The 25,042-nt window shown below is 46.1% G+C and overlaps 1 protein-coding gene across 1 annotated transcript in view; it reads right to left on the reverse strand.

The window, feature by feature from the left end:
• The window catches only part of LOC309578297 (maestro heat-like repeat-containing protein family member 1), a gene marked incomplete at its 3' end in the record, with an annotated part of 38,852 nt that overhangs the window by 1,288 nt on the left and 12,522 nt on the right, over positions 1-25,042 (reverse strand). Inside the window, exons 5-13 of the mRNA XM_082290823.1 lie at positions 20,804-20,966; positions 17,706-17,804; positions 15,214-15,365; positions 11,039-11,179; positions 9,383-9,475; positions 7,839-7,917; positions 6,123-6,236; positions 5,838-5,911; positions 2,176-2,395 (exon numbers count right to left, since the gene is read on the reverse strand). Of these exons, the coding sequence (XP_082146949.1) occupies positions 2,176-2,395; positions 5,838-5,911; positions 6,123-6,236; positions 7,839-7,917; positions 9,383-9,475; positions 11,039-11,179; positions 15,214-15,365; positions 17,706-17,804; positions 20,804-20,966 (1,135 nt within the window). The remainder of the gene's footprint in view (positions 1-2,175; positions 2,396-5,837; positions 5,912-6,122; positions 6,237-7,838; positions 7,918-9,382; positions 9,476-11,038; positions 11,180-15,213; positions 15,366-17,705; positions 17,805-20,803; positions 20,967-25,042) is intronic.

The following is a 25,042-nucleotide window of genomic DNA, read 5'->3' on the forward strand; positions in this document are numbered from 1 at the left end:
GGAACTGGGGAGAAAAGGAGGAAAAGGAGGGAAAAAGAGGGAAAAGGAGGGAGGAAAGGTGGAAAAGGAGGGAAAAGGAAGAAAAGGAGGAAAAGGAGAAAAAGGAGGGGGATTGGGAGAAAAGGTGGAAAAGGAGGGAAAAGGAGAGGAAAAAGGAGGAAAAGGAGGGAATTGGGGAGAAAAGGAGGAAAAGGAGGGAAAGGAAGAAAAGGAGGGAAAAGGAGGGAAAAGGAGGGAAAAGGAGGGAGGAAAAGGTGAAAAGGAGGAAAAGGAGGAAAAGGAGGGGGATTGGGGAGAAAAGGAGGGAAAAGGAGAGAAAAAGATGGGGGAAAGGTGGAAAAGGAGGGAAAAAGTGAGGAAAAAGGAGGGAAAGGAGGAGAATGGGGAGAAAAGGAGGGAAAGGAGGGAAAAAGACGGGGAAAAGGTGAAAAAGGAGGAAAAGGAGGGAAAAGGAGGGGGAAAAGCAGGAAAAGGAGGTGAATTGGGGAGAAAAGCAGGGAAAGGAGGGGAATTGGGGAGAAAAGGAGGAAAAGGAGGGAATTGGGGAGAAAAGGATGGAAAGGAGGGAAAAGGACGGGGAAAAGGAGGGAAAGGAGAGGAAAAAGGAGGAAAAGGAGGCGAATTGGGGAGAAAATCAGGGAAAGGGGAAAAGGAGAAAAAGGAGGGGGATTGGGGAGAAAAGGTGGAAAAGGAGGGAAAAGGACGGGGAAAAAGGAGGGAAAAGGAGGGGAACTGGGGAGAAAAGGAGGAAAAGGAGGGAAAAGGAGGGAGGAAAGGTGGAAAAGGAGGAAAAAGATGGGGAAACATGGAGGAAAAGGAGGAATTGGGGAGAAAAGGTGAAAAGGAGGGAAAAGGACGGGAAAAAGGAGGGAAAGGAGGGAAAAGGAGAGGAAAAAGGAGGAAAAGGAGGGGGAATTGGGGAGAAAAGGAGGAAAAAGGAGGGAAAAGGACGGGGAAAAGTGAAAAAGGAGGAAAAGGAGGGAAAAGGAGGGAAAAGGAGGGAAAAGGAGGGAGGAAAGGTGGAAAAGGAGGGGAACTGGGGAGAAAAGGAGGAAAAGGAGGGAAAAGGAGAGGAAAAAGGAGGGAAAGGAGGAGAATTGGGGAGAAAAGCAGGGAAAGGAGGGAAAATGACGGGGAAAAGGTGAAAAAGGAGAAAACGGAGGAAAGGAGGGGGAAAAGCAGGAAAAGGAGGTGAATTGGGGAGAAAAGCAGGGAAAGGAGGGGAATTGGGAGAAAAGGAGGAAAAGGAGGGAATTGGGGAGAAAAGGATGGAAAGGAGGGAATTGGGAGAAAAGGATGGAAAGGAGGGAAAAGGACGGGGAAAAGGAGGAAAGGAGGCGAATTGGGGAGAAAAGCAGGGAAAGGAGGGAAAAGGAGAAAAAGGAGGGGGATTGGGGAGAAAAGGGGAAGGAAAGGAGGAGAAAAGGAGGAAAAGGGAGGGAAAGGAGGGAAACAGGAGAAAAGGAGTGAAAAGGAGAGGAAACAGGAGGAAAAGGAGGGAAAAGGAGAGAAAAAGAGGAAAAGGAGGGAAAAGGAGAGGAAAAAGGAGGAAAAGGAGGGGGAATTGGGGAGAAAAGGAGGGAAAAGGAGGAAAAGGACGGGGAAAAGGTGAAAAAGGAGGAAAAGGAGGGAAAAGGAGGGAGGAAAAGTGGAAAAGGAGGGAAAAGGACGGGGAAAAGGAGGGAAAAGGAGAGGAAAAAGGAGGAAAAGGAGGGAACTGGGGAGAAAAGGAGGGAAAGGAGGGAATTGGGGAGAAAAGGAGGGAAAAGGACGGGAAAAAGAGGAAAAGGAGGGAATTGGGGAGAAAAGCAGGGAAAGGAGGGAATTGGGGAGAAAAGGAGGGAAAAGGACGGGGAAAAGGAGGGAAAAGGAGGGGAATTGGGGAGAAAAGGTGGAAAAGGAGGGGAATTGGGGAGAAAAGGCGGAAAAGGAGGGAAAAGGAGAGGAAAAAGGAGGAAAAGGAGGGGAATTGGGGAGAAAAGGAGGAAAAGGAGGGAAAAGGACGGGGAAAAGGTGGAAAAAGGAGGAAAAGGAGGGAAAAGGAGGGAAAAGGAGGGAAAAGGAGGGAATTGGGGAGAAAAGGTGGAAAAGGAGGAAACTGGGGAGAAAAGGAGGAAAAGGACGGGAAAAAGGAGGGAAAGGAGGAGAATTGGGGAGAAAAGGAGGGAAAAGGACGGGGAAAAGGAGGGAAAAGGAGGGAATTGGGGAGAAAAGGTGGAAAAGGAGGGGAATTGGGGAGAAAAGCAGGGAAAGGAGGGAACTGGGGAATGCTCACCGCCGCCGGGGGCAGGGCGCACTGGAGCACCAGGAATTCCAGGAGCGCTTCCGCCCCCGGCTGCTCCAGGTACCCGCGGGGAGCCATGGAACCGAGGAGCTGCAGCAGCGCCCGCTTCACCTGCCGGGAAAAGCGGGAATGAGGGCTGGGAATGACGGGAATGAGGGCTGGGAATGACGGGAATGAGGGGTGGGAATGACGGGAATGAGGGGTGGGAATGATGGGAATGAGGGGTGGGAAAAATGGGAATGAGGGGCGGGAATGATGGGAATGAGGGGTGGGAAAACTGGGAATGAGGGGTGGGAATGATGGGAATGAGGGGTGGGAAAACTGGGAATGAGGGGTGGGAATGACGGGAATGAGGGGTGGGAATGACGGGAATGAGGGGTGGGAATGAGGGGTGGGAATGACGGGAATGAGGGGTGGGAATGACGGGAATGAGGGCTGGGAAAAATGGGAATGAGGGGTGGGAATGACGGGAATGAGGGGTGGGAAAAATGGGAATGAGGGGTGGGAATGATGGGAATGAGGGGTGGGAATGACGGGAATGAGGGGTGGGAAAAATGGGAATGAGGGGCGGGAATGATGGGAATGAGGGGTGGGAAAACTGGGAATGAGGGGTGGGAATGACGGGAATGAGGGGTGGGAATGACGGGAATGAGGGGTGGGAATGAGGGGTGGGAATGACGGGAATGAGGGGTGGGAATGACGGGAATGAGGGCTGGGAAAAATGGGAATGAGGGGTGGGAATGATGGGAATGAGGGGTGGGAAAAATGGGAATGAGGGGTGGGAATGATGGGAATGAGGGGTGGGAAAAATGGGAATGAGGGGTGGGAAAACTGGGAATGAGGGGTGGGAATGACGGGAATGAGGGCTGGGAATGAGGGGTGGGAATGACGGGAATGAGGGCTGGGAATGATGGGAATGAGGGTGGGAATGACGGGAATGAGGGGTGGGAATGACGGGAATGAGGGGTGGGAATGATGGGAATGAGGGGTGGGAATGATGGGAATGAGGGGTGGGAAAACTGGGAATGAGGGGTGGGAATGATGGGAATGAGGGGTGGGAAAACTGGGAATGAGGGGTGGGAAAACTGGGAATGAGGGGTGGGAAAAATGGGAATGAGGGGTGGGAATGATGGGAATGAGGGGTGGGAATGATGGGAATGAGGGGTGGGAAAACTGGGAATGAGGGGTGGGAATGATGGGAATGAAAACTGGGGAAAAGGGAAAATGGGAAAAAAAGGGGAAAACAACAGGAAAAAAAACGGGGAAAAAGGGGGAAATGGGAAAAACTGGGAAAAAAGGGGGGGAAAAGCGAAAAAAAGGGGAAAAAGTGGGAAAAAAGGGGGGAAAAGGGAAAGAAAATGGGAAAAAAGGGGGGGAAATGGGGGAAAAACGGGAAAAATGGGAAAAAAGGGGGGAAATGGGTAAAAAGGGGAAAAACAGAGGGGAAAAGGGGGAAAATGGGGGAAAATGGGAAAAAAGGGGGGAAAATGGGGAAAAAAGGGGGAAAATGGGAAAAAAGGGGAAAGAAGGGGGAAATGGGGAAAAAAGGGGAAAAAATAGGAAAAAAATTGGGAAAAAAGGGGGGAAAGTGGGAAAAAAGGGGGAAAAATGGGAAAAAAAATGGGAAAAAAGGGGGAAATGGGGAAAAAAGGGGGAAAACTGGAGAAAAAGGGGTGAAAACGGGAACAAAAGGGGAAAAAGTGGGAAAAAAGGGTAAAAAAGGGGAAGAAAACGGTAAAAAAGGGGGGAAACTGGGGAAAAGTGGGAAAAAAGGGGTGAAAACGGGAACAAAAGGGGAAAAACGGGGAAAAAAGTGGGGAAAAAGGGGGAAAAAGGGGGGAAAACGGGGGAAAAACGGGAAAAAGTGGGACAAAAGGGGTGAAAATGGGAAAAAGGGGGAAAAAGTGGGAAAAAAATGGGAAAAAAGGGGGAAATGGGGAAAAAATGGGGAAAACTGGAGAAAAAGGGGTGAAAACGGGAACAAAAGGGGAAAAAGTAGGAAAAAAGGGTAAAAAAGGGGAAGAAAACGGTAAAAAAGGGGGGAAACTGGGAAAAAATAGGGAAAAGTGGGAAAAAAGGGGTGAAAACGGGAACAAAAGGGGAAAAACGGGGAAAAAAGTGGGGAAAAAGGGGGAAAAGGGGGGAAAACGGGGGAAAAACGGGAAAAAGTGGGAAAAAAGGGGGGGAAATGGGAAAAAGGGGGAAAAAGTGGGAAAAAATGGGAAAAAAGGGGGAAATGGGGAAAAAAGGGGGAAAACTGGAGAAAAAGGGGTGAAAACGGGAACAAAAGGGGGAAAAGTGGGAAAAAAGGGTAAAAAAGGGGAAGAAAACGGTAAAAAAGGGGGGAAACTGGGAAAAAATGGGGAAAAGTGGGAAAAAAGGGGTGAAAACGGGAACAAAAGGGGAAAAATGGGGAAAAAAGGGGGGAAAAAGGGGGAAAAAGGGGGGAAAATGGGGGAAAAACGGGAAAAAGTGGGAAAAAAGGGGGGGAAATGGGAAAAAGGGGGAAAAAGTGGGAAAAAAATGGGAAAAAAGGGGGAAATGGGGAAAAAAGGGGGAAAACTGGAGAAAAAGGGGTGAAAAGGGGAACAAAAGGGGGAAAAGTGGGAAAAAAGGGTAAAAAAGGGGAAGAAAACGGTAAAAAAGGGGGGAAACTGGGGAAAAATGGGGAAAAGTGGGAAAAAAGGGGTGAAAACGGGAACAAAAGGGGAAAAATGGGGAAAAAAGTGGGGAAAAAGGGGGGAAGAGGGGGGAAAACGGGGGAAAAACGGGAAAAAGTGGGAAAAAAGGGGGGGAAATGGGAAAAAGGGGGAAAAAGTGGGAAAAAATGGGAAAAAAGGGGGAAATGGGGAAAAAAGGGGGAAAACTGGAGAAAAAGGGGTGAAAACGGGAACAAAAGGGGAAAAAGTAGGAAAAAAGGGTAAAAAAGGGGAAGAAAACGGTAAAAAAGGGGGGAAACTGGGGAAAAGTGGGAAAAAAGGGGTGAAAACGGGAACAAAAGGGGAAAAACGGGGAAAAAAGTGGGGAAAAAGGGGGGAAAAGGGGGGAAAACGGGGGAAAAACGGGAAAAAGTGGGAAAAAAGGGGGGGAAATGGGAAAAAGGGGGAAAAGTGGGAAAAAAATGGGAAAAAAGGGGGAAATGGGGAAAAAAGGGGGAAAACTGGAGAAAAAGGGGTGAAAACGGGAACAAAAGGGGAAAAAGTAGGAAAAAAGGGTAAAAAAGGGGAAGAAAACGGTAAAAAAGGGGGGAAACTGGGGAAAAGTGGGAAAAAAGGGGTGAAAACGGGAACAAAAGGGGAAAAACGGGGAAAAAAGTGGGGAAAAAGGGGGGAAAAGGGGGGAAAACGGGGGAAAAACGGGAAAAAGTGGGACAAAAGGGGTGAAAATGGGAAAAAAAGTGGGAAAAAGTGGGAAAAAATCCAGGACAAGCCAGGAAAAGGCGGGCAAAGGGAGGCCAGGAATTCCGCCGCGTTGGGAATCTTTGGGAATGGCGGGGCCCCTGGGAAGCCATCCCGAATTCCCGGGAATTCCCTGAGGCAAATCCCGGGAATACCTTATTGCTGCCATCCTGCAGCGGGAACTTCAGGGAAGAGACGATGAAGGATTTCTTGGGCTCCAGTTGGGAAGCTGGGAATACAAAAAAAAATCCCAAATCCCGGGAATTGCGAAAACCTCCCAATCCCGGCGGGAATTCCCTCCCGATCGCAAGGCAGCAAGGGGAGGATGGGTTGATCCCGATGCCATTCCCGGTGTTGCCGGGAGGGTTGGGATTGGGAATGAGGGAGGAATTGCCGGAATTGCCGGAATTGCCGGAATTGCCGGAATTTTGGGCACTCACGGGCGCTGTTGATGATCTGGCGCAGGATGAGCAGCGAGGCCACGCGGACGCGCTCGGAGCCGCTCTCGGATTTGGGGAGCAGGAAAAGCAGGAGGCGATCCGGGAAGGAGCAGGCTGGGAAGGGAGAGAATCCGCGGGATTTAGGGGCGGAAATTCAGGGAATTCTCGGCACCGAGTTTGGGTGGAAAAGGGGGGGAATTGCAGTTGGGAATTGGGGGTTCCCGGAATTCCAGGTAAATGCGGCTGCGGGATTGCTGAGGGTTGCGGAGGTTGTGGGATTGGGGAGTTTGGGATTGAAATCGGGGAATTTGGGGTTCTGGGATTGGGGAGTTTGGGATTGAAATCGGGGAATTTGGGGTTCTGGGATTGGGGAATTTGGGATTGAAATCGGGGAATTTGGGGTTCTGGGAATGGGGAGTTTGTGAATGAAATCTGGGAATTTGGGGTTCTGGGAATGGGGAGTTTGTGAATGAAATCGGGGAGTTTGGGATTCTGGGATTGGGGAGTTTCGGAATGAAATCGGGGAATTTGGGATTCTGGGATTGGGGAGTTTGGGATTCTGGGATTGGGGAGTTTGGGATTGAAATTGGGGAATTTGGGGTTCTGGGATTGGGGAGTTTGGGATTGAAATCGGGGAATTTGGGATTCTGGGATTGGGGAATTTGGGATTCTGGGATTGGGGAGTTTGGGATTCTGGGAATGGGAAGTTTGGGATTCTGGGAATGGGGAGTTTGGGGTTCTGGGATTGGGGAATTTGGGATTCTGGGATTGGGGAGTTTGGGATTGAAATCAGGGAATTTGGGGTTGTGGGATTGGGGAATTTGGGATTGAAATCGGGGAATTTGGGGTTCTGAGATTGGGGAATTTGGGAATGAAATCAGAGAATTTGGGGTTCTGGGATTGGGGAGTTTGGGATTGAAATCGGGGAATTTGGGATTCTGGGATTGGGGAGTTTGGGATTCTGGGATTGGGGAGTTTGGGGTTCTGGGATTGGGGAGTTTGGGAATGAAATCGGGGAATTTGGGATTCTGGGAATGAGGAATTTGGGGTTCTGGGATTGGGGAGTTTGGGATTGAAATCGGGGAATTTGGGGTTCTGGGATTGGGGAATTTGGGATTGAAATGTGGGAATTTGGGATTCTGGGATCGGGGAGTTTGGGACTGAAATCGGGGAATTTGGGGTTCTGGGATTGGGGAATTTGGGATTCTGGGATTGGGGAATTTGGGAATTAAATCAGGGAATTTGGGATTCTGGGAATGAGGAATTTGGGGTTCTGGGATTGGGGAGTTTGGGAATTAAATCAGGGAATTTGGGATTCCGGGAATGGGGAGTTTGGGATTGAAATCTGGGAATTTGGGGTTCTGGGATGGGGGAGTTTGGGATTCTGGGAATGGGGAATTTGGGGTTCTGGGATTGGGGAATTTGGGAATTAAATCAGGGAATTTGGGATTGGGGAGTTTAGGATAGAAATCCGGGAATTTGGGATTCCGGGAAGGGGGAGTTTGGGATTGAAATCTGGGAATTTGGGGTTCTGGGATTGGGGAATTTGGGATTCTGGGATTGGGGAATTTGGGATTTTGGGATTGGAATCCAAATCCAGCCGGGAACGGCGATTCCGGCCTGTTCCGGAGCCTTTTCCGGCTCCGGAATTCTCGGGGGGGCTCCTCCAGCTCCGGAGGCTCTGGAAAAATCCCTGGAATTCCGGGAATGGCTCACCCAGGACAGAGAAGCAGCGCAGCAGCTCCGTGTGGTTCTTGGCGCTCGTGGGAACGTTGGGATCGGCCGGAGCGCAGATCTGCGGGAAAACGGGGAAAAACCTGGGAAAAGTCCGGGAAAAAGTCCGGGAAAGAGTGCTGGAAAAATCCTGGAAAAATCCGGGAAAATCCCAGGAAAATCCCAGGAAAATCTGGGAAAGATCCCAGAAAAACCAGAGGAAAATCTGGGGAAAATCTGGGGAAAATGTGGGGAAAATCCCAGGAAAATGCCAGGAAAATCCCGGAAAATCTGGGCAAAATCTGGGAAAAATTCCAGGAAAAATCCCAGGAAAATGCCAGGAAAATGCCGGAAAATCCAGGAAACATCTGGGAAAAAGCTGGGAAAAATTCCAGAAAAGATCCCGGGAATATCCTGGAAAAATCATGGAAAAATCCCAGGAAAGTCATGGAAAAAGTCCCAGAAAAATCTGGGGAAAATCCTGGAAAAAATCCTGGAAAAATCCGGGAAAAATCCAGGCAAAAATCCCACAAAATTCCAGGAAAAATCCCGGAAAAATCTCAGAAAATCCCAGAAAAATCCCAGAAAATCACGAGAAAACCCTGAAAAAATCCCAGAAAAGCCCGGAAAAACCCCAGGAAAATCCTGGGGAAAATCCCAGAAAAATCCTGGAAAAACCCCAGAAAAATCCGGGGAAAAATCCCAGAAAAATCCTGGAAAAAATCCCAGAAAAAACCCCAGAAAAATTCTGGAAACATCCCGGAAAAATCATGGAAAAATCCCAGGAAAGTCATGGGAAAAGTCCCAGAAAAATCTGGGAAAAATCCTGGAAAAAATCCCATAAAAATCCCGTAAAAAGTCCCGGAAAAACCACAGAAAAAACCCAGAAAAATCTGGGGAAAATCCCAGAAAAAAACCAGAAAAATCCTGGAAAAATCTGGGAAAAATCCGGGAAAAATCCCAGAGAAATCTGAGGAAAATCCCGGGAAAATCCAGGAAAAAATCCCAGAAAAATCCCAGAAAATCCCGGAAAAATCCCAGAAAAAAATCGCAAAAAAATCCTGGAAAAATCCTGGAAAAACTCCTGGAAAAAATCTCAGAAAAATCCGGGGAAAAATCCCAGAAAAATCCCAGGAAGTCCCAGAAAAAAATCCCAGAAAAATCCCAGAAAATCCAGGAAAAATCGCAGAAAATCCCAGAAAAATCCTGGAAAAAATCCCAGAAAAATCCTGGATAACCCGCAGAAAAATCCAGGGAAAAATCCCAGAAAAATCTAGGGAAAATCCTGGAAAATCCCGGAAAAATCCCAGAAAAATCCCAGAAAAAACTCAGAAAAAAATCGCAAAAGAATCCTGGAATAATCCTGGGAAAATCCTGGAAAAATCCCAGAAAATCGCAGAAAAATCTCAGAAAAAAATCGCTGAAAAATCCTGGAAAAATCCCGGAAAAATCCCAGAAAATCCCAGAAAAATCCTGGAAAAATTCCCAGCCAGGGGCCGGCAAAGGGGAGGATTCCAAAGGGGAAATTCCCGGCGGGAATTCCCGACCTGCAGGAGCAGCGTTCCCAGGAGCGGCTCCAGCTGCGCTTCCAAGCTCCGGCTGCCGACGGCCACCGAGGATTCCAGGATCTGGCAAAGGCTCTGCGGGAAAGAGCCGGAAATCTGGGAAAAATCCCGGGAAAAATCCCAGGAAAAATCCCGGGAAAAATCCCAGAAAAATCCCGGGAAAAATCCCGGAAAAATCCGGGGAAAATCGCGGAAAAATCCCAATCCCAACCAATCCCGATCCCAATCCCAATCCCGATCAATCCCAATCCTAATCCCAATCATGACCCCAGTCCCGATCCCAATCCCAATTGCAATCCCAATCAATCCCAACCCTAATCCAAATCACGATTGATCCTGACTCTGATCCCAATCGAGCCTGATCCCATTCCCAATCCCAATCAATCCCAATCCCGATCAATCCCAATCCCAATCAATCCCGATCCCAATCCCGATCAATCCCAATCCCAATCCCGATCAATCCCCAACCCAATCCTGATCCCAATCAATAACAATCCCAATCCCCATCAATCCCGATCCCAATCCCAATCAATCCCAATCCCGATGCTGATCAATCCAATCCCAAACTCGATCACGACTCCAATCCCAATCCCAACCAATCCCGATCCCAATCCCAATCCCAATTGCAATCCCAATCAATCCCAATCCTAATCCAAATCACGACTGATCCTGAGTCTGATCCCAATCGAGCCTGATCCCATTCCCAATCCCCATCAATCCCAATCCCAATCCCAATCAATCCCAATCCCAATCCCAATCAATCCCAATCCCAATCAATACAATCCCAATCAATCCCAATCCCAATCCCGATCAATCCCAATCCCAATCAATCCCGATCCCAATCCCAATCAATCCCAATCCCGATGCTGATCAATCCAATCCCAAACTCGATCACGACCCCGATCCCAATCCCAACCAATCCCGATCCCAATCCCAATCCCGATCATGACCCCAATCCCGATCCCAATCCCGGTCCCAATCCCAATCGCAATCCTAATCCCAATCACGATCCTGATTCTGATCCCAATCCAGCCTGATCCCATTCCCAATCCCGATCAATCCCATTCCCAATCCCAATCAATCCCAATCCCAATCCCGATCAATCCCGATCCCAATCGTGATCCTGATCAATCCCAATCCCAATCTCGATCATGACCCCGATTGCAATCCCGATCCAAATCCCAATCCTGATCCCAATCAATCCCTATCCCGATCAATCCCAATCCCAATCCTAATCCTAATCCCAATCGCGATTGATCCCGATTCTGATCCCACTCGATTCGGATCCCAATCCCAATCTCGATTCCAATCCCGATCAATCCCAATCCCGATCAATCCCAATCCCTATCCCCATCCCGATCCCAATCACGACCCCAATCCCAATCCCAATCCCGATCGATCTTCTCCCGGGGATCCTCGGCTTCAGCTCCTTCCCGAAGCCACAAATCCCGGAATTCCAGCTTTTTCCAGCGCGGATATTCCCAAAATTCCCACCCTGCAGCCGCTCCCTCCTTTCCCACCCCTCCTTTCCCGGGAGCAGATCCCACCCTGGATCCCCCTGGATCCTTTTAATCCCGGTTTGGTCCCTTCTCAAAAGATTCCCGGAATATTCCAGAGGCCGGGAAAGAATTCCCGGACCTTGGAGATGGGAAAAGGCTCCGGGTGTTTCTTGTAGAGGCCGAGAATTCCGGGCAGGAGCTTGGGGAGTTGCTCTTCCAGTTTTTCCTCGGGAAGCAGGGAGCTCATGGGGCCCAGGGCCGCCACCACGGCCAGGCGCACCTGGAAATCCGGGAAGAGCGGCGGGAAAATCCCGGAAAATCCCGCAATTAAGGCGGGAAACCCCGGAAAATCCCAATCCCGGCCCCAAACGATCCTGAGGGATCCCGATGCTGATCCTGATTCTGATCCCAACCCCGATCCCAAATGATCCCAATCCCAATCCTGATCAATGCTGATCCCAATGCCAATCCCAATCTAATCCCAATCCCGATCCTGATCCCAATCCTCATCCCAATCCCGATCCCGACCCTAATCCCCATCCCCATCCCGATCCCAAACGATCCCAATCCCAATCCCAATCAATGCTGATTCTGATCCCAATCAATTCTGATCCCGATCCCCATCCTGAGCCCAATCCCCATCCCGATCAATCCTGATCCCAATCAATCCCAATTCCCAATCCCCATTCCGACCCCAAACGATCCCAATCCCAATCCCGATCAATCCTGATTCTGATCCCAATCGATTCGGATCCCAATCCCCATCCCAATCCCAATCCCGACCCCAAATGATCCCGATGGATCCCAATCCCGATCCTGATCCCAATCCCCATCCCAGTCCTAATCCCGATCCTGATCCCGATCCCAATCCTGACAGCAATCCCAATCCCAACCAATCCCAATGCCAATCCTGACCCCAATCCCAATCAATCCCAATCCCGATCCTGATCCCAATCCCAATCAATCCCAATCCCGATCCTGATACCGATCCCCATCCCAATCCTGACACCAATCCTGATCTTAATCCTGACACCCATCCCAATCCCAACCAATCCCAATCCCAATCCCAATTCCAGTCCAGATCAATCCCAATCCCGATCCTGATGCCGATCAATCCCAATCCTCATCCCAATCAATCCCAATCCCAATCCCGATCACGACCCCGATCCCAATCCCAATCCCAACCAATCCTGATCCCAATCCCCATCCCAATCGATCCCAATCCCAACCCTGATCAATGCTGATTCTGATCCCAATCGATTCTGATCCCAATCCCCATCCTGAGCCCAATTCCCATCCCAATCCCAATCCCGATCAATGCTGATCCCAATCCCAATCCCAATCAATCCCAATCCCAATCCCAATCCCGATCCCAATTCCCAATCCCCATCCCGACCCCAAACGATCCCAATCCAAATCCTGATCAATCCTGATTCTGATCCCAATCGATTCGGATCCCAATCCCCATCCCAATCCCAATCCCGACCCCAAATGATCCCGATGCATCCCGATCCCGATCCTGATCCCAATCCCAATCCCAATCCCAAACGATCCCAATCCCAATCCCAATCCCGATCCTGATGCCGATGCCAATCCCAATCCTGACACCAATCCCGATCTCAATCCTGACACCAATCCCGATCCCAACCAATCCCAATCCCAATTCCAGTCCAGATCAATCCCAATCCCGATCCTGATGCCGATCAATCCCAATCCCAATCCCAATCACGACCCCGATCCCAATCCCAATCCCAACCAATCCTGAACCCAATCCCCATCCCAATCCCCATCCCAATCGATCCCAATCCCAATCCTGATTAATGCTGATTCTGATCCCAATCCCCATCCTGATCCCAATCCCCATCCCAATCAATCCCAATTCCCCATCCCGACCCCAAACGATCCCAATCCCAATCCCGATCAATCCTGATTCTGATCCCAATCGATTCGGATCCCAATCCCCATCCCAATCCCAATCCCGACCCCAAATGATCCCAATGGATCCCAATCCCGATCCTGATCCCAATCCCCATCCCAATCTCGATCTCAAATGATCCCAATCCCAACCAATCCCAATCCCAATCCTGACCCCAATCCCAACCAATCCCGATCCCAATCCTGACACCAATCCCGATCCCAATCCTGACACCCATCCCAATCCCAACCAATCCCAATCCCAATTCCAGTCCGGATCAATCCCAACCCCGATCCTGATGCCGATCAATCCCAATCCCAATGCCGATCACGACCCCGATCCCAATCCCCATCCCAACCAATCCTGATCCCAATCCCAATCCCAATCCCAATCCTGATCAATGCTGATTCTGATCCCAATCAACGCTGATCCCAATCCCCATCCTGATCCCAATTTCCATCCCAATCCCAATCCCGATCAATCCTGATCCCAATCCCAATCAATCCCAATTCCCAATCCCCATCCCGACCCCAAATGATCCTGATCCCAATCCCGATCAATCCTGATCCTGATCCCAATCGATTCGGATCCCAATCCCAATCCCGACCCCAAATGATCCCGATGCATCCCAATCCCGATCCTGATCCCAATCCCCATCCCAGTCTCGATCCCAAATGATCCCGATCCCAATCCCAATCCCGATCCCGACCCCAATCCCAATCAATCCCAATCCCGATCCTGATACCGATCCCCATCCCAATCCTGACACCAATCCTGATCTTAATCCTGACACCAATCCCGATCCCAACCAATCCCAATCCCAATCCCAATTCCAGTCCAGATCAATCCCAATCCCGATCCTGATGCCAATCAATCCCAATCCCAATCCCGATCACGACCCCGATCCCAATCCCAATCCCAACCAATCCTGATCCCAATCCTGATCCCAATCCCCATCCCAAACGATCCCAATCCCAATCCTGATCAATGCTGATTCTGATCCCAATCGATTCTGATCCCAATCCCCATCCTGAACCCAATCCCCATCCCAATCTCGATCAATCCTGATCCCAATCCCCATCCCAATCCCAATTCCGACCCCAAATGATCCCGATGCATCCCGATCCCGATCCTGATCCCAATCCCCATCCCAATCTCGATCCCAAATGATCCCAATCCCAATCCCAATCCTGATGCCGATCCCGATCCCAATCCTGACATCAATCCCAATCCCAACCAATCCCAATCCCAATCCCAATCCCAATCCCAATTCCAATCCAGATCAATCCCAATCCCGATCCTGATGCCGATCAATCCCAATCCCAATCCCGATCACGACCCCATCCCAATCCCAATCCCAACCAATCCTGAACCCAATCCCCATCCCAATCCCCATCCCAAACGATCCCAATCCCAATCCTGATCAATGCTGATTCTGATCCCAATCCCCATCCTGAGCCCAATCCCCATCCCGATCAATGCTGATCCCAATCCCCATCCCAATCAATCCCAATTCCCAATCCCCATCCCGACCCCAAACGATCCCAATCCCAATCCTGATCAATCCTGATTCTGATCCCAATCGATTCGGATCCCAATCCCCATCCCAATCCCAATCCCGACCCCAAATGATCCCGATGCATCCCAATCCCGATACTGATCCCAATCCCCATCCCAATCCCGATCCCAAACGATCCCAATCCCAATCCCAATCCTGACCCCAATCCCAACCAATCCCAATTCCAATCCTGACCCCAATCCCAATCAATCCCAATCCCGATACTGATCCCAATCCCCATCCCAATCTCGATCCCAAATGATCCCAATCCCAATCCCAATCCTGATGCCAATGCCGATCCCAACCAATCCCAATCCCAATCCTGACCCCAATCCTAATCAATCCCAATCTCGATCCTGATCCCAATCCCCATCCCAATCCCGATCCCAAACGATCCCAATCCCAATCCTGATCAATGCTGATTCTGATCCCAATCGATTCTGATCCCAATCCCGATCCCAATCAATCCTGATCCCAATCCCAACCCCGATCCCGATCGATCCCAATCCCAATCCCAATTCCAATCCTGATCAATCCCAATCCCGACCCTGATCCCCATCGATCCCAATCCCAATTCCAATCCTGATCAATCCCAATCCCAACCTCGATCCCCATCGATCCCAATCCCGATCCCAATCCTGATCAATCCCAATCCCGACCTCGATCCCCATCGATCCCAATCCCAATTCCAATCCTGATCAATCCCAATCCCAACCTCGATCCCCATCGATCCCAATCCCAATTCCAATCCTGATCAATCCCAATCCCGACCCCGATCCCGATCGATCCCGATCCCAATCCCGACCCCGATCCCGATCGATCCCGATCCCGGCGTTCCCACCTTGGCCTCGCGGTGCTGCAGCCAGGCCGAGAACAGGAGCTCGAAGGCGGCGCCGATTTCCTGGGAAAAGGCGTCCCTGCGGATCGTGGGATCCGGGGCCTGGTCCAGGTTGGCCAAATATTCCTGGATGCTCTCGCTGAAGCGCTGCAGAGCTGGGAAAACCGGGAATGCTGGGAAAACTGGGAATTCTTGGGGAATTCGGGGGAATTTTGGCGAATTTTGAGGGGATTTGGGGGAATTTTCGGCAATTTTAGGGGAATTTTCGGCAATTAGGAATTTTTGGAAGCTTTTGGGGAGCTTCGGGAAGGGTTGGGAGTTTGGGGAATTTGGGGGAATTTGGGGGGATTTTTAGGCATTTTTGCGGGATTTGGGGGAATCTTTAGGAATTTTCGGCAATTTTTAGGAATTTTTGGAAGCTTTTTGGAAGCTTGGGGAAGGGCTGGAATTTTTTGGGAATTTTTGGGATTTTTTTGGAATTTTTAGGAATTTTAGGTAATTTTTAGGAATTTTTTGGAATTTTTAGGAATTTTAGGCATTTTTTAGGAATTTTTGGAAGCTTTTTGGAAGCTTCGGGAAGGGCTGAAATTTTTTGGGAATTTTTGGGATTTTTTAGGAATTTGGGGGAATTTTGAGGAATTTTTAGGAATTTTTTGGAATTTTTAGGAATTTTAGGCATTTTTTAGGAATTTTTGGAAGCTTTTTGAAGCTTCGGGAAGGGTTGGGATTTTCTGGGTATTTTTGGGATTTTTTAGGAATTTCTGGGAATTTTTAGGAATTTTTGGGAACTTTTAGGTATTTTAGGCAATTTTTAGGAAATTTTGGAAGCTTTTTAAAAGCTTCAGGAAGGGTTGGGATTTTTGGGGAATTTTGGGGGAATTTTTGGAAATTTTTAGGAATTTTTAGGAATTTTAGTCAATTTTTAGGAATTTTTGGAAGCTTTTTGGAAGCTCCAGGAAGGGTTGGGATTTTTTGGGAATTTTTGGGATTTTTTAGAAATTTTGGGGAATTTTTAGGAATTTCTAGGAATTTTAGGCAATTTTTAGGCATTTTAAGCAATTTTTAGGAATTTTTGGAAGCTTTTTGGAAGCTTCAGGAAGGGTTGGGGTTTTTTTGGAACTTTTGGGATTTTTTAGGAATTTTGGGGAATTTTAAAGAATTTGAAGCAATTTTTAGGAATTTCTGGAAGCTTTTTGGAAGCTCCAGGAAGGGTTGGGATTTTTTGGGAATTTTTGGGATTTTTTAGAAATTTTTGGGAATTTTTAGGAATTTCTAGGAATTTTAGGCAAATTTTAGGCATTTTAAGCAATTTTTAGGAATTTTTGGTAGCTTTTTGGAAGCTTCAGGAAGGGTTGGGGTTTTTTTGGAATTTTTGGGATTTTTTAGAAATTTTGGGGAATTTTTAGGAATTTCTAGGAATTTTAGGCAATTTTTAGGCATTTTAAGCAATTTTTAGGAATTTTTGGAAGCTTTTTGGAAGCTTCAGGAAGGGTTGGGGTTTTTTTGGAACTTTTGGGATTTTTTAGGAATTTTGGGGAATTTTAAGGAATTTGAAGCAATTTTTAGGAATTTCTGGCAGCTTTTTGGAAGCTTCAGGAAGGGTTGGGATTTTTGGGATTTTTAGGAATTTTGGGAATTTTGGGGAATTTTTAGGAATTTTTTGGAATTTTTAGGAATTTTAGAAATTTTTTAGGAATTTTTGGAAGCTTTTTGAAGCTTCGGGAAGGGTTGGGATTTTTTGGGACTTTTGGGATTTTTTTATGAATTTTGGGGAATTTTTAGGTATTTTAAGCAATTTTTAGGAATTTCTGGAAGCTTTTTGGAAGCTCCAGGAAGGGTTGGGATTTTTTGGGAATTTTTGGGATTTTTTAGAAACTTTGGGGAATTTTTAGGAATTTCTAGGAATTTTAGGCAATTTTTAGGCATTTTAAACAATTTTTAGGAATTTTTGGAAGCTTTTTGGAAGCTTCAGGAAGGGCTGGGTTTTTTTTGGAATTTTTGGGATTTTTTAGGAATTTTGGGGAATTTTAAGGAATTTGAAGCAATTTTTAGGAATTTCTGGCAGCTTTTTGGAAGCTCCAGGAAGGGTTGGGATTTTTTGGGAATTTTTGGGATTTTTTAGAAACTTTGGGGAATTTTTAGGAATTTTTAGGCATTTTAAACAATTTTTAGGAATTTTTGGAAGCTTTTTGGAAGCTTCAGGAATGGTTTGGATTTTTTAGGAATTTTTGGGCATTTTTAGGAATTTTTGGAATTTTAGGCAATTTTTTGGCATTTCTGGCAGCTTTTTGGAAGCTTCAGGAAGGGTTGGGATTTTTTGGGAATTTTTGGGATTTTTAGATATTTTGGGAATTTTGGGGAATTTTTAGGAATTTTTAGGTATTTTAAGCAATTTTTAGGAATTTTTGGAAGCTTTTTAAAAGCTTCAGGAAGGGTTGGGATTTTGGGGGAATTTTGGGGGAATTTCTGGGATTTTTTGGGAATTCTCTGGGTACCGTAGCAGCAGCCGCATTTGGCGGGATCCGCCCGGGCCATTCCCAGCATGGGCAGCAGCGTTCCCAGGATGGAATTCAGGAACGGAACCATCCCGAAAACTGGGAAAAGGAAAAAAAAAACAACGGGAAAGGTTTGATTCCCAACCAATGGAAAACATCCAGGAAATTCCGGGATTTGAGGAATAATAAAAAAACCCCAGAAAAATCTGGGGAAAAATCCCTGAAAAAATCGGGGGGAAATCCCAGAAAAATCCTGGAAAAAATCCTGGAGAGATCCCAGAAAAAACACAGAAAAATCCAGGAAAAATCCAGGAAAAATCTGGGGAAATCCCGGGGGAAAATCCCAGAAAAATCCGGGAAAAATCCCATAAAAATCCTGGAAAAAATCATGGAAAAATCCCAGAAAATCCCAGAAAAATCCCATTAAAATCTGGGGAAAGTCCAGGAAAAAATCCAGGAAAAAATCCCTGAAAAAATCATGGAAAAATCCCAGAAAATCCCAGAAAAATCCCATAAAAATCGGGGGAAAATCCCAGAAAAATCCAGGAAAAAATCCGGGGAAAAATCCCAGAAAAAATCATGGAAAAATCCCAGAAAATCCCAGAAAAATCCCAGAAAAAAATCCCAGAAAAGTCTGGGGAAAATCCCGGGGAAAAATCCCAGAAAATCCCAGAAAAACCCGGGAAAAATCCCAGAAAAAATCCAGGAAAAAATCCGGGAAAAAATCCCAGAAAATCCCATAAAAATCCTGGAAAAAATCATGGAAAAATCCCAGAAAATACCACAAAAATCCCATTAAAATCTGGGAAAAAGCCCAGAAAAATTTCTGGGAAAAATCCTGGAAAAAATCTCAGAAAAATCCGGGAAAAAATCTGGGAAAAATCTGGGAAAAATCCCAGAAAATCCCGGAAAAATCTGGGAAAAATCCCAGAAAAATCCAGGAAAAATCCGGAGAAAAAATCTGGGAAAAATCCCCCAAAAATCCAGGAAAAAATCCGGGAAAAATCCCAGAAAATCCCAGAAAAATCCCATAAAAATCGGGGGAAAATCCCAGAAAAATCCAGGAAAAAATCCGGGGAAAAATCCCAGAAAAAATCATGGAAAAATCCCAGAAAATCCCAGAAAAATCCCAGAAAATCCCAGAAAAACCCGGGAAAAATCCCAGAAAAAATCCAGGAAAAAATCCCAGAAAAATCCGGGGAAAATCCCAGAAAAATCCTGGAAAAAATCATGGAAAAATCCCAGAAAATACCACAAAAATCCCATTAAAATCTGGGAAAAAGCCCAGAAAAATTTCTGGGAAAAATCCTGGAAAAAATCTCAGAAAAATCCGGGAAAAAATCTGGGAAAAATCCCAGAAAATCCCGGAAAAATCTGGGAAAAATCCCAGAAAAATCCAGGAAAAATCCGGAGAAAAAATCTGGGAAAAATCCCCCAAAAATCCAGGAAAAAATCCGGGAAAAATCCCAGAAAATCCCAGAAAAATCCGGGAAAAATCCGGGAAAAATCCAGGAAAAAATCATGGAAAAATCCCAGAAAATCCCAGAAAAATCCAGGAAAAAATCGGGGGAAAATCCCAGAAAAATCCAGGAAAAAATCCGGGGAAAAATCCCAGAAAAAATCATGGAAAAATCCCAGAAAATCCCAGAAAAATCCCAGAAAATCCCAGAAAAACCCGGGAAAAATCCCAGAAAAAATCCAGGAAAAAATCCGGGAAAAAATCCCAGAAAATCCCATAAAAATCCTGGAAAAAATCATGGAAAAATCCCAGAAAATACCACAAAAATCCCATTAAAATCTGGGAAAAAGCCCAGAAAAATTTCTGGGAAAAATCCTGGAAAAAATCTCAGAAAAATCCGGGAAAAAATCTGGGAAAAATCTGGGAAAAATCCCAGAAAATCCCGGAAAAATCTGGGAAAAATCCCAGAAAAATCCAGGAAAAATCCGGAGAAAAAATCTGGGAAAAATCCCCCAAAAATCCAGGAAAAAATCCGGGAAAAATCCCAGAAAATCCCAGAAAAATCCCATAAAAATCGGGGGAAAATCCCAGAAAAATCCAGGAAAAAATCCGGGGAAAAATCCCAGAAAAAATCATGGAAAAATCCCAGAAAATCCCAGAAAAATCCCAGAAAATCCCAGAAAAACCCGGGAAAAATCCCAGAAAAAATCCAGGAAAAAATCCCAGAAAAATCCGGGGAAAATCCCAGAAAAATCCTGGAAAAAATCATGGAAAAATCCCAGAAAATACCACAAAAATCCCATTAAAATCTGGGAAAAAGCCCAGAAAAATTTCTGGGAAAAATCCTGGAAAAAATCTCAGAAAAATCCGGGAAAAAATCTGGGAAAAATCCCAGAAAATCCCGGAAAAATCTGGGAAAAATCCCAGAAAAATCCAGGAAAAATCCGGAGAAAAAATCTGGGAAAAATCCCCCAAAAATCCAGGAAAAAATCCGGGAAAAATCCCAGAAAATCCCAGAAAAATCCGGGAAAAATCCGGGAAAAATCCAGGAAAAAATCATGGAAAAATCCCAGAAAATCCCAGAAAAATCCAGGAAAAAATCGGGGGAAAATCCCAGAAAAATCCAGGAAAAAATCCGGGGAAAAATCCCAGAAAAAATCATGGAAAAATCCCAGAAAATCCCAGAAAAATCCCAGAAAATCCCAGAAAAACCCGGGAAAAATCCCAGAAAAAATCCAGGAAAAAATCGTAGAAAAATCCGGGGAAAATCCCAGAAAAATCCTGGAAAAAATCATGGAAAAATCCCAGAAAATACCACAAAAATCCCATTAAAATCTGGGAAAAAGCCCAGAAAAATTTCTGGGAAAAATCCTGGAAAAAATCTCAGAAAAATCCGGGAAAAAATCTGGGAAAAATCTGGGAAAAATCCCAGAAAATCCCGGAAAAATCTGGGAAAAATCCCAGAAAAATCCAGAAAAAAATCCCAGAAAAATAAAAAAAAACCCTGAAAAATCCAGGAAAAAATCCCAGAAAAATCAGGAAAATCCCCAAAATCACTTTTCCCACCTCCCCATCCCCGTTGCCGAGGAATTCCCGAGTTTTCCGGCGGGAATTCCGCCGGGATCGGGCGGCCTCTCACCGTTGGCCGCCGCCAGCTCGGCGAAGGTTCGGAGCACGAAGGGGTGGGGCAGAATTCCCGGCTGGAATTTCCCCAGCACCTCTTCCATGACTTTGTTCAGGAAGCGCTTCCCGATTTCCACCAGGACGTCGCTGGCGGCCTCCTGCCACTCCTGGATGGGCTCCTGGAATTCCGGGAATTCCGGGAATTCCGGGAATTTCAGGAATTCCAGGAAGGGTTGGGATGGGAGGAGCGATCCCGTTGTGATCCTTCCGTGGCTTGGGAGCTCCCCGGGATTCCAGAAAGTTCCCAAAAGCTCCCAGAAGTCCCCGAAAGGTCCCAGATTTCCCCAAAATTCCCCGTCACGTCCCCAAATTCCCCATAACGTCCCAAAAATTCCCAAAGATTCCCAAAGTTTCCCAAAAATTCCCCATAACGCACCAAAAAATCCCCAAAACTTCCCAGATTTCCCAAAAATTCCCCCTAATGTCCCAAAAATTCCCCAAAACTTCCCAGATTTCCCAAAACTTCCCAGATTTCCCAAAAATTCCCCTAACATCCCAAAAAATCCCCAAAACTTCCCAGATTTCCCAAAAATTCCCCCTAACGTCCCAAAAACTCCCCAAAACTTCCTGCATTTCCCAAAAATTCCCCACAACGTCCCAAAAATTCCCAAAGATTCCCAAAGTTTCCCAAAAATTCCCCATAACGTCCCAAAAATTCCCCAAAACTTCCTTCATTTCCCAAAAATTCCCCATAACGTCCCAAAAAACCCCCAAAACTTCCCAGATTTCCCCAAAATTCCCCCTAACATCCCAAAAATTCCCCAAACTTCCCAGATTTCCCCAAAATTCCCCCTAACGTCCCAAAAACTCCCCAAAACTTCCCAGATTTCCCAAAAATTCCCCCTAACATCCCAAAAACTCCCCAAAACTTCCCAGATTTCCCAAAAATTCCCCATAACGTCCCAAAAATTCCCCCAAACTTCCCAGATTTCCCAAAAATTCCCCATAACATCCCAAAAATTCCCCAAAACTTCCCAGATTTCCCAAAAATTCCCCATAACATCCCAAAAATTCCCCAAAACTTCCCAGATTTCCCAAAAATTCCCCATAACGTCCCAAAAATTCCCAAAGATTCCCAAAGTTTCCCAAAACTTCCCCATAACGTCCCAAAAATTCCCCAAAACTTCCCAGATTTCCCAAAAATTCCCCATAACGTCCCAAAAAATCCCCAAAACTTCCCAGATTTCCCAAAACTTCCCAGATTTCCCAAAAATTCCCCATAACGTCCCAAAAATTCCCCCAAAACTTCCCAGATTTCCCAAAAATTCCCCATAATGTCCCAAAAAATTCCCAAAAACTTCCCAGATTTCGCAAAAATTCCCCCTAACATCCCAAAAATTCCCCAAAACTTCCCAGATTTCCCAAAAATTCCCCATAACGTCCCAAAAATTCCCCCAAACTTCCCAGATTTCCCAAAAATTCCCCATGTCCCAAAAATTCCCCAAAAATTCCCCAAAACTTCCCAGATTTCCCAAAAATTCCCCAAAACTTCCCAGATTTCCCCAAAATTCCCCATAACATCCAAAAAAATCCCCAAAACTTCCTGCATTTCCCAAAAATTCCCCATAACGTCCCAAAAAATCCCCAAAACTTCCCAGATTTCCCAAAAATTCCCCCTAACGTCCCAAAAAATCCCCAAAACTTCCCAGATTTCCCCAAAATTCCCCCTAACGTCCCAAAAATTCCCCAAAACTTCCCAGATTTCCCAAAAATTCCCCATAACGTCCCAAAAAATCCCCAAAACTTCCCAGATTTCCCAAAAATCCCCCATAACAGCCCAAAAATTCCCCAAAACTTCACAGATTTCCCCAAAATTCCCCATAACGTCCCAAAAATTCCCCAAAACTTCCCAGATTTCCCAAAAATTCCCCATAACGTCCCAAAAATTCCCCAAAACTTCCCAGATTTCCCCAAAATTCCCCATAACGTCCCAAAAATTCCCCAAAACTTCCCAGATTTCCCAAAAATTCCCCATAACGTCCCAAAAATTCCCCCAAACTTCCCAGATTTCCCAAAAATTCCCCATGTCCCAAAAATTCCCCAAAAATTCCCCAAGACTTCCCAGATTTCCCAAAAATTCCCCCTAACATCCCAAAAAATCCCCAAAACTTCCCAGATTTCCCAAAAATTCCCCAAAACTTCCCAGATTTCCCCAAAATTCCCCATAACATCCCAAAAAATCCCCCAAACGTCCTGCATTTCCCAAAAATTACCCATAACATCCCAAAAAATCCCCAAAACTTCCCAGATTTCCCAAAAATTCCCCATAACATCCCAAAAATTCCCCAAAACTTCCCAGATTTCCCCAAAATTCCCCGTCACGTCCCCAAATTCCCCATAACGTCCCAGAAATTCCCAAAGATTCCCAAAGTTTCCCAAAAATTCCCCATAACGTCCCAAAAAATCCCCAAAACTTCCCAGATTTCCCCAAAATTCCCCATAACGTCCCAAAAAATCCCCAAAACTTCCCAGATTTCCCAAAAATCCCCCATAACAGCCCAAAAATTCCCCAAAACTTCACAGATTTCCCAAAAATTCCCCCTAACGTCCCAAAAATTCCCCCAAAACTTCCCAGATTTCCCAAAAATTCCCCATAACGTCCCAAAAAATCCCCAAAACTTCCCAGATTTCCCAAAAATTCCCCATAACGTCCCAAAAAATCCCCAAAACTTCCCAGATTTCCCAAAAATCCCCCATAACGTCCCAAAAATTCCCCAAAACTTCCCAGATTTCCCAAAAATTCCCCATAACGTCCCAAAAATTCCCCAAAACTTCCCAGATTTCCCAAAAATTCCCCATAACGTCCCAAAAATTCCCCCAAACTTCCCAGATTTCCCAAAAATTCCCCATAACGTCCCAGAAATTCCCAAAAACTTCCCAGATTTCCCCAAAATTCCCCATAACGTCCCAGAAATTCCCAAAAACTTCCCAGATTTCCCAAAAATTCCCCATAACGTCCCAAAAACTCCCCAAAACTTCCCAGATTTCCCAAAAATTCCCCCTAACATCCCAAAAAATCCCCAAAACTTCCCAGATTTCCCAAAAATTCCCCATAACGTCCCAAAAAATCCCCAAAACTTCCCAGATTTCCCAAAACTTACCCCTAACATCCCAAAAAATCCCCAAAACTTCCCAGATTTCCCAAAAATTCCCCATAACGTCCCAAAAAATCCCCAAATCTTCCCAGATTTCCCAAAAATTCCCCAAAACTTCCCAGATTTCCCAAAAATTCCCCATAACGTCCCAAAAATTCCCCCAAACTTCCCAGATTTCCCAAAAATTCCCCATAACGTCCCAAAAAATCCCCAAAACTTCCCAGATTTCCCAAAAATCCCCCATAACAGCCCAAAAATTCCCCCAAACTTCCCAGATTTCCCAAAAATTCCCCATAACGTCCCAAAAATTCCCCAAAACTTCCCAGATTTCCCAAAAATTCCCCATAACGTCCCAAAAATTCCCCAAAACTTCCCAGATTTCCCAAAAATCCCCCATAAGAGCCCAAAAATTCCCCAAAACTTCCCAGATTTCCCAAAAATTCCCCATAACGTCCCAAAAATTCCCCAAAACTTCCCAGATTTCCCAAAAATTCCCCATAACGTCCCAAAAATTCCCCAAAACTTCCCAGATTTCCCAAAAATTCCCCATAACGTCCCAAAAATTCCCCAAACTTCCCAGATTTCCCCAAAATTCCCCCTAACGTCCCAAAAATTCCCCAAAACTTCCCAGATTTCCCAAAAATTCCCCATAACGTCCCAAAAATTCCCCAAAACTTCCCAGATTTCCCAAAAATTCCCCATAACGTCCCAAAAAATCCCCAAAACTTCCCAGATTTCCCAAAAATTCCCCATAACGTCCCAAAAATTCCCCAAAACTTCCCAGATTTCCCAAAAATTCCCCATAACATCCCAAAAAATCCCCAAAACTTCCCAGATTTCCCAAAAATTCCCCCTAACGTCCCAAAAATTCCCCCAAACTTCCCAGATTTCCCAAAAATTCCCCATAATGTCCCAAAAAATCCCCAAAACTTCCCAGATTTCCCAAAAATTCCCCATAACGCCCCGGAAATTCCCCCAAACTTCCCAGATTTCCCAAAAATTCCCCCTAACGTCCCAAAAAATCCCCAAAACTTCCCAGATTTCCCCAAAATTCCCCATAACATCCCAAAAAATCCCCAAAACTTCCCAGATTTCCCAAA

The sequence above is a fragment of the Coloeus monedula genome (assembly GCF_965178545.1).
Source record: "Coloeus monedula genome assembly, chromosome: 1".
Classification (NCBI taxonomy): Eukaryota; Metazoa; Chordata; class Aves; order Passeriformes; family Corvidae; genus Coloeus; species Coloeus monedula.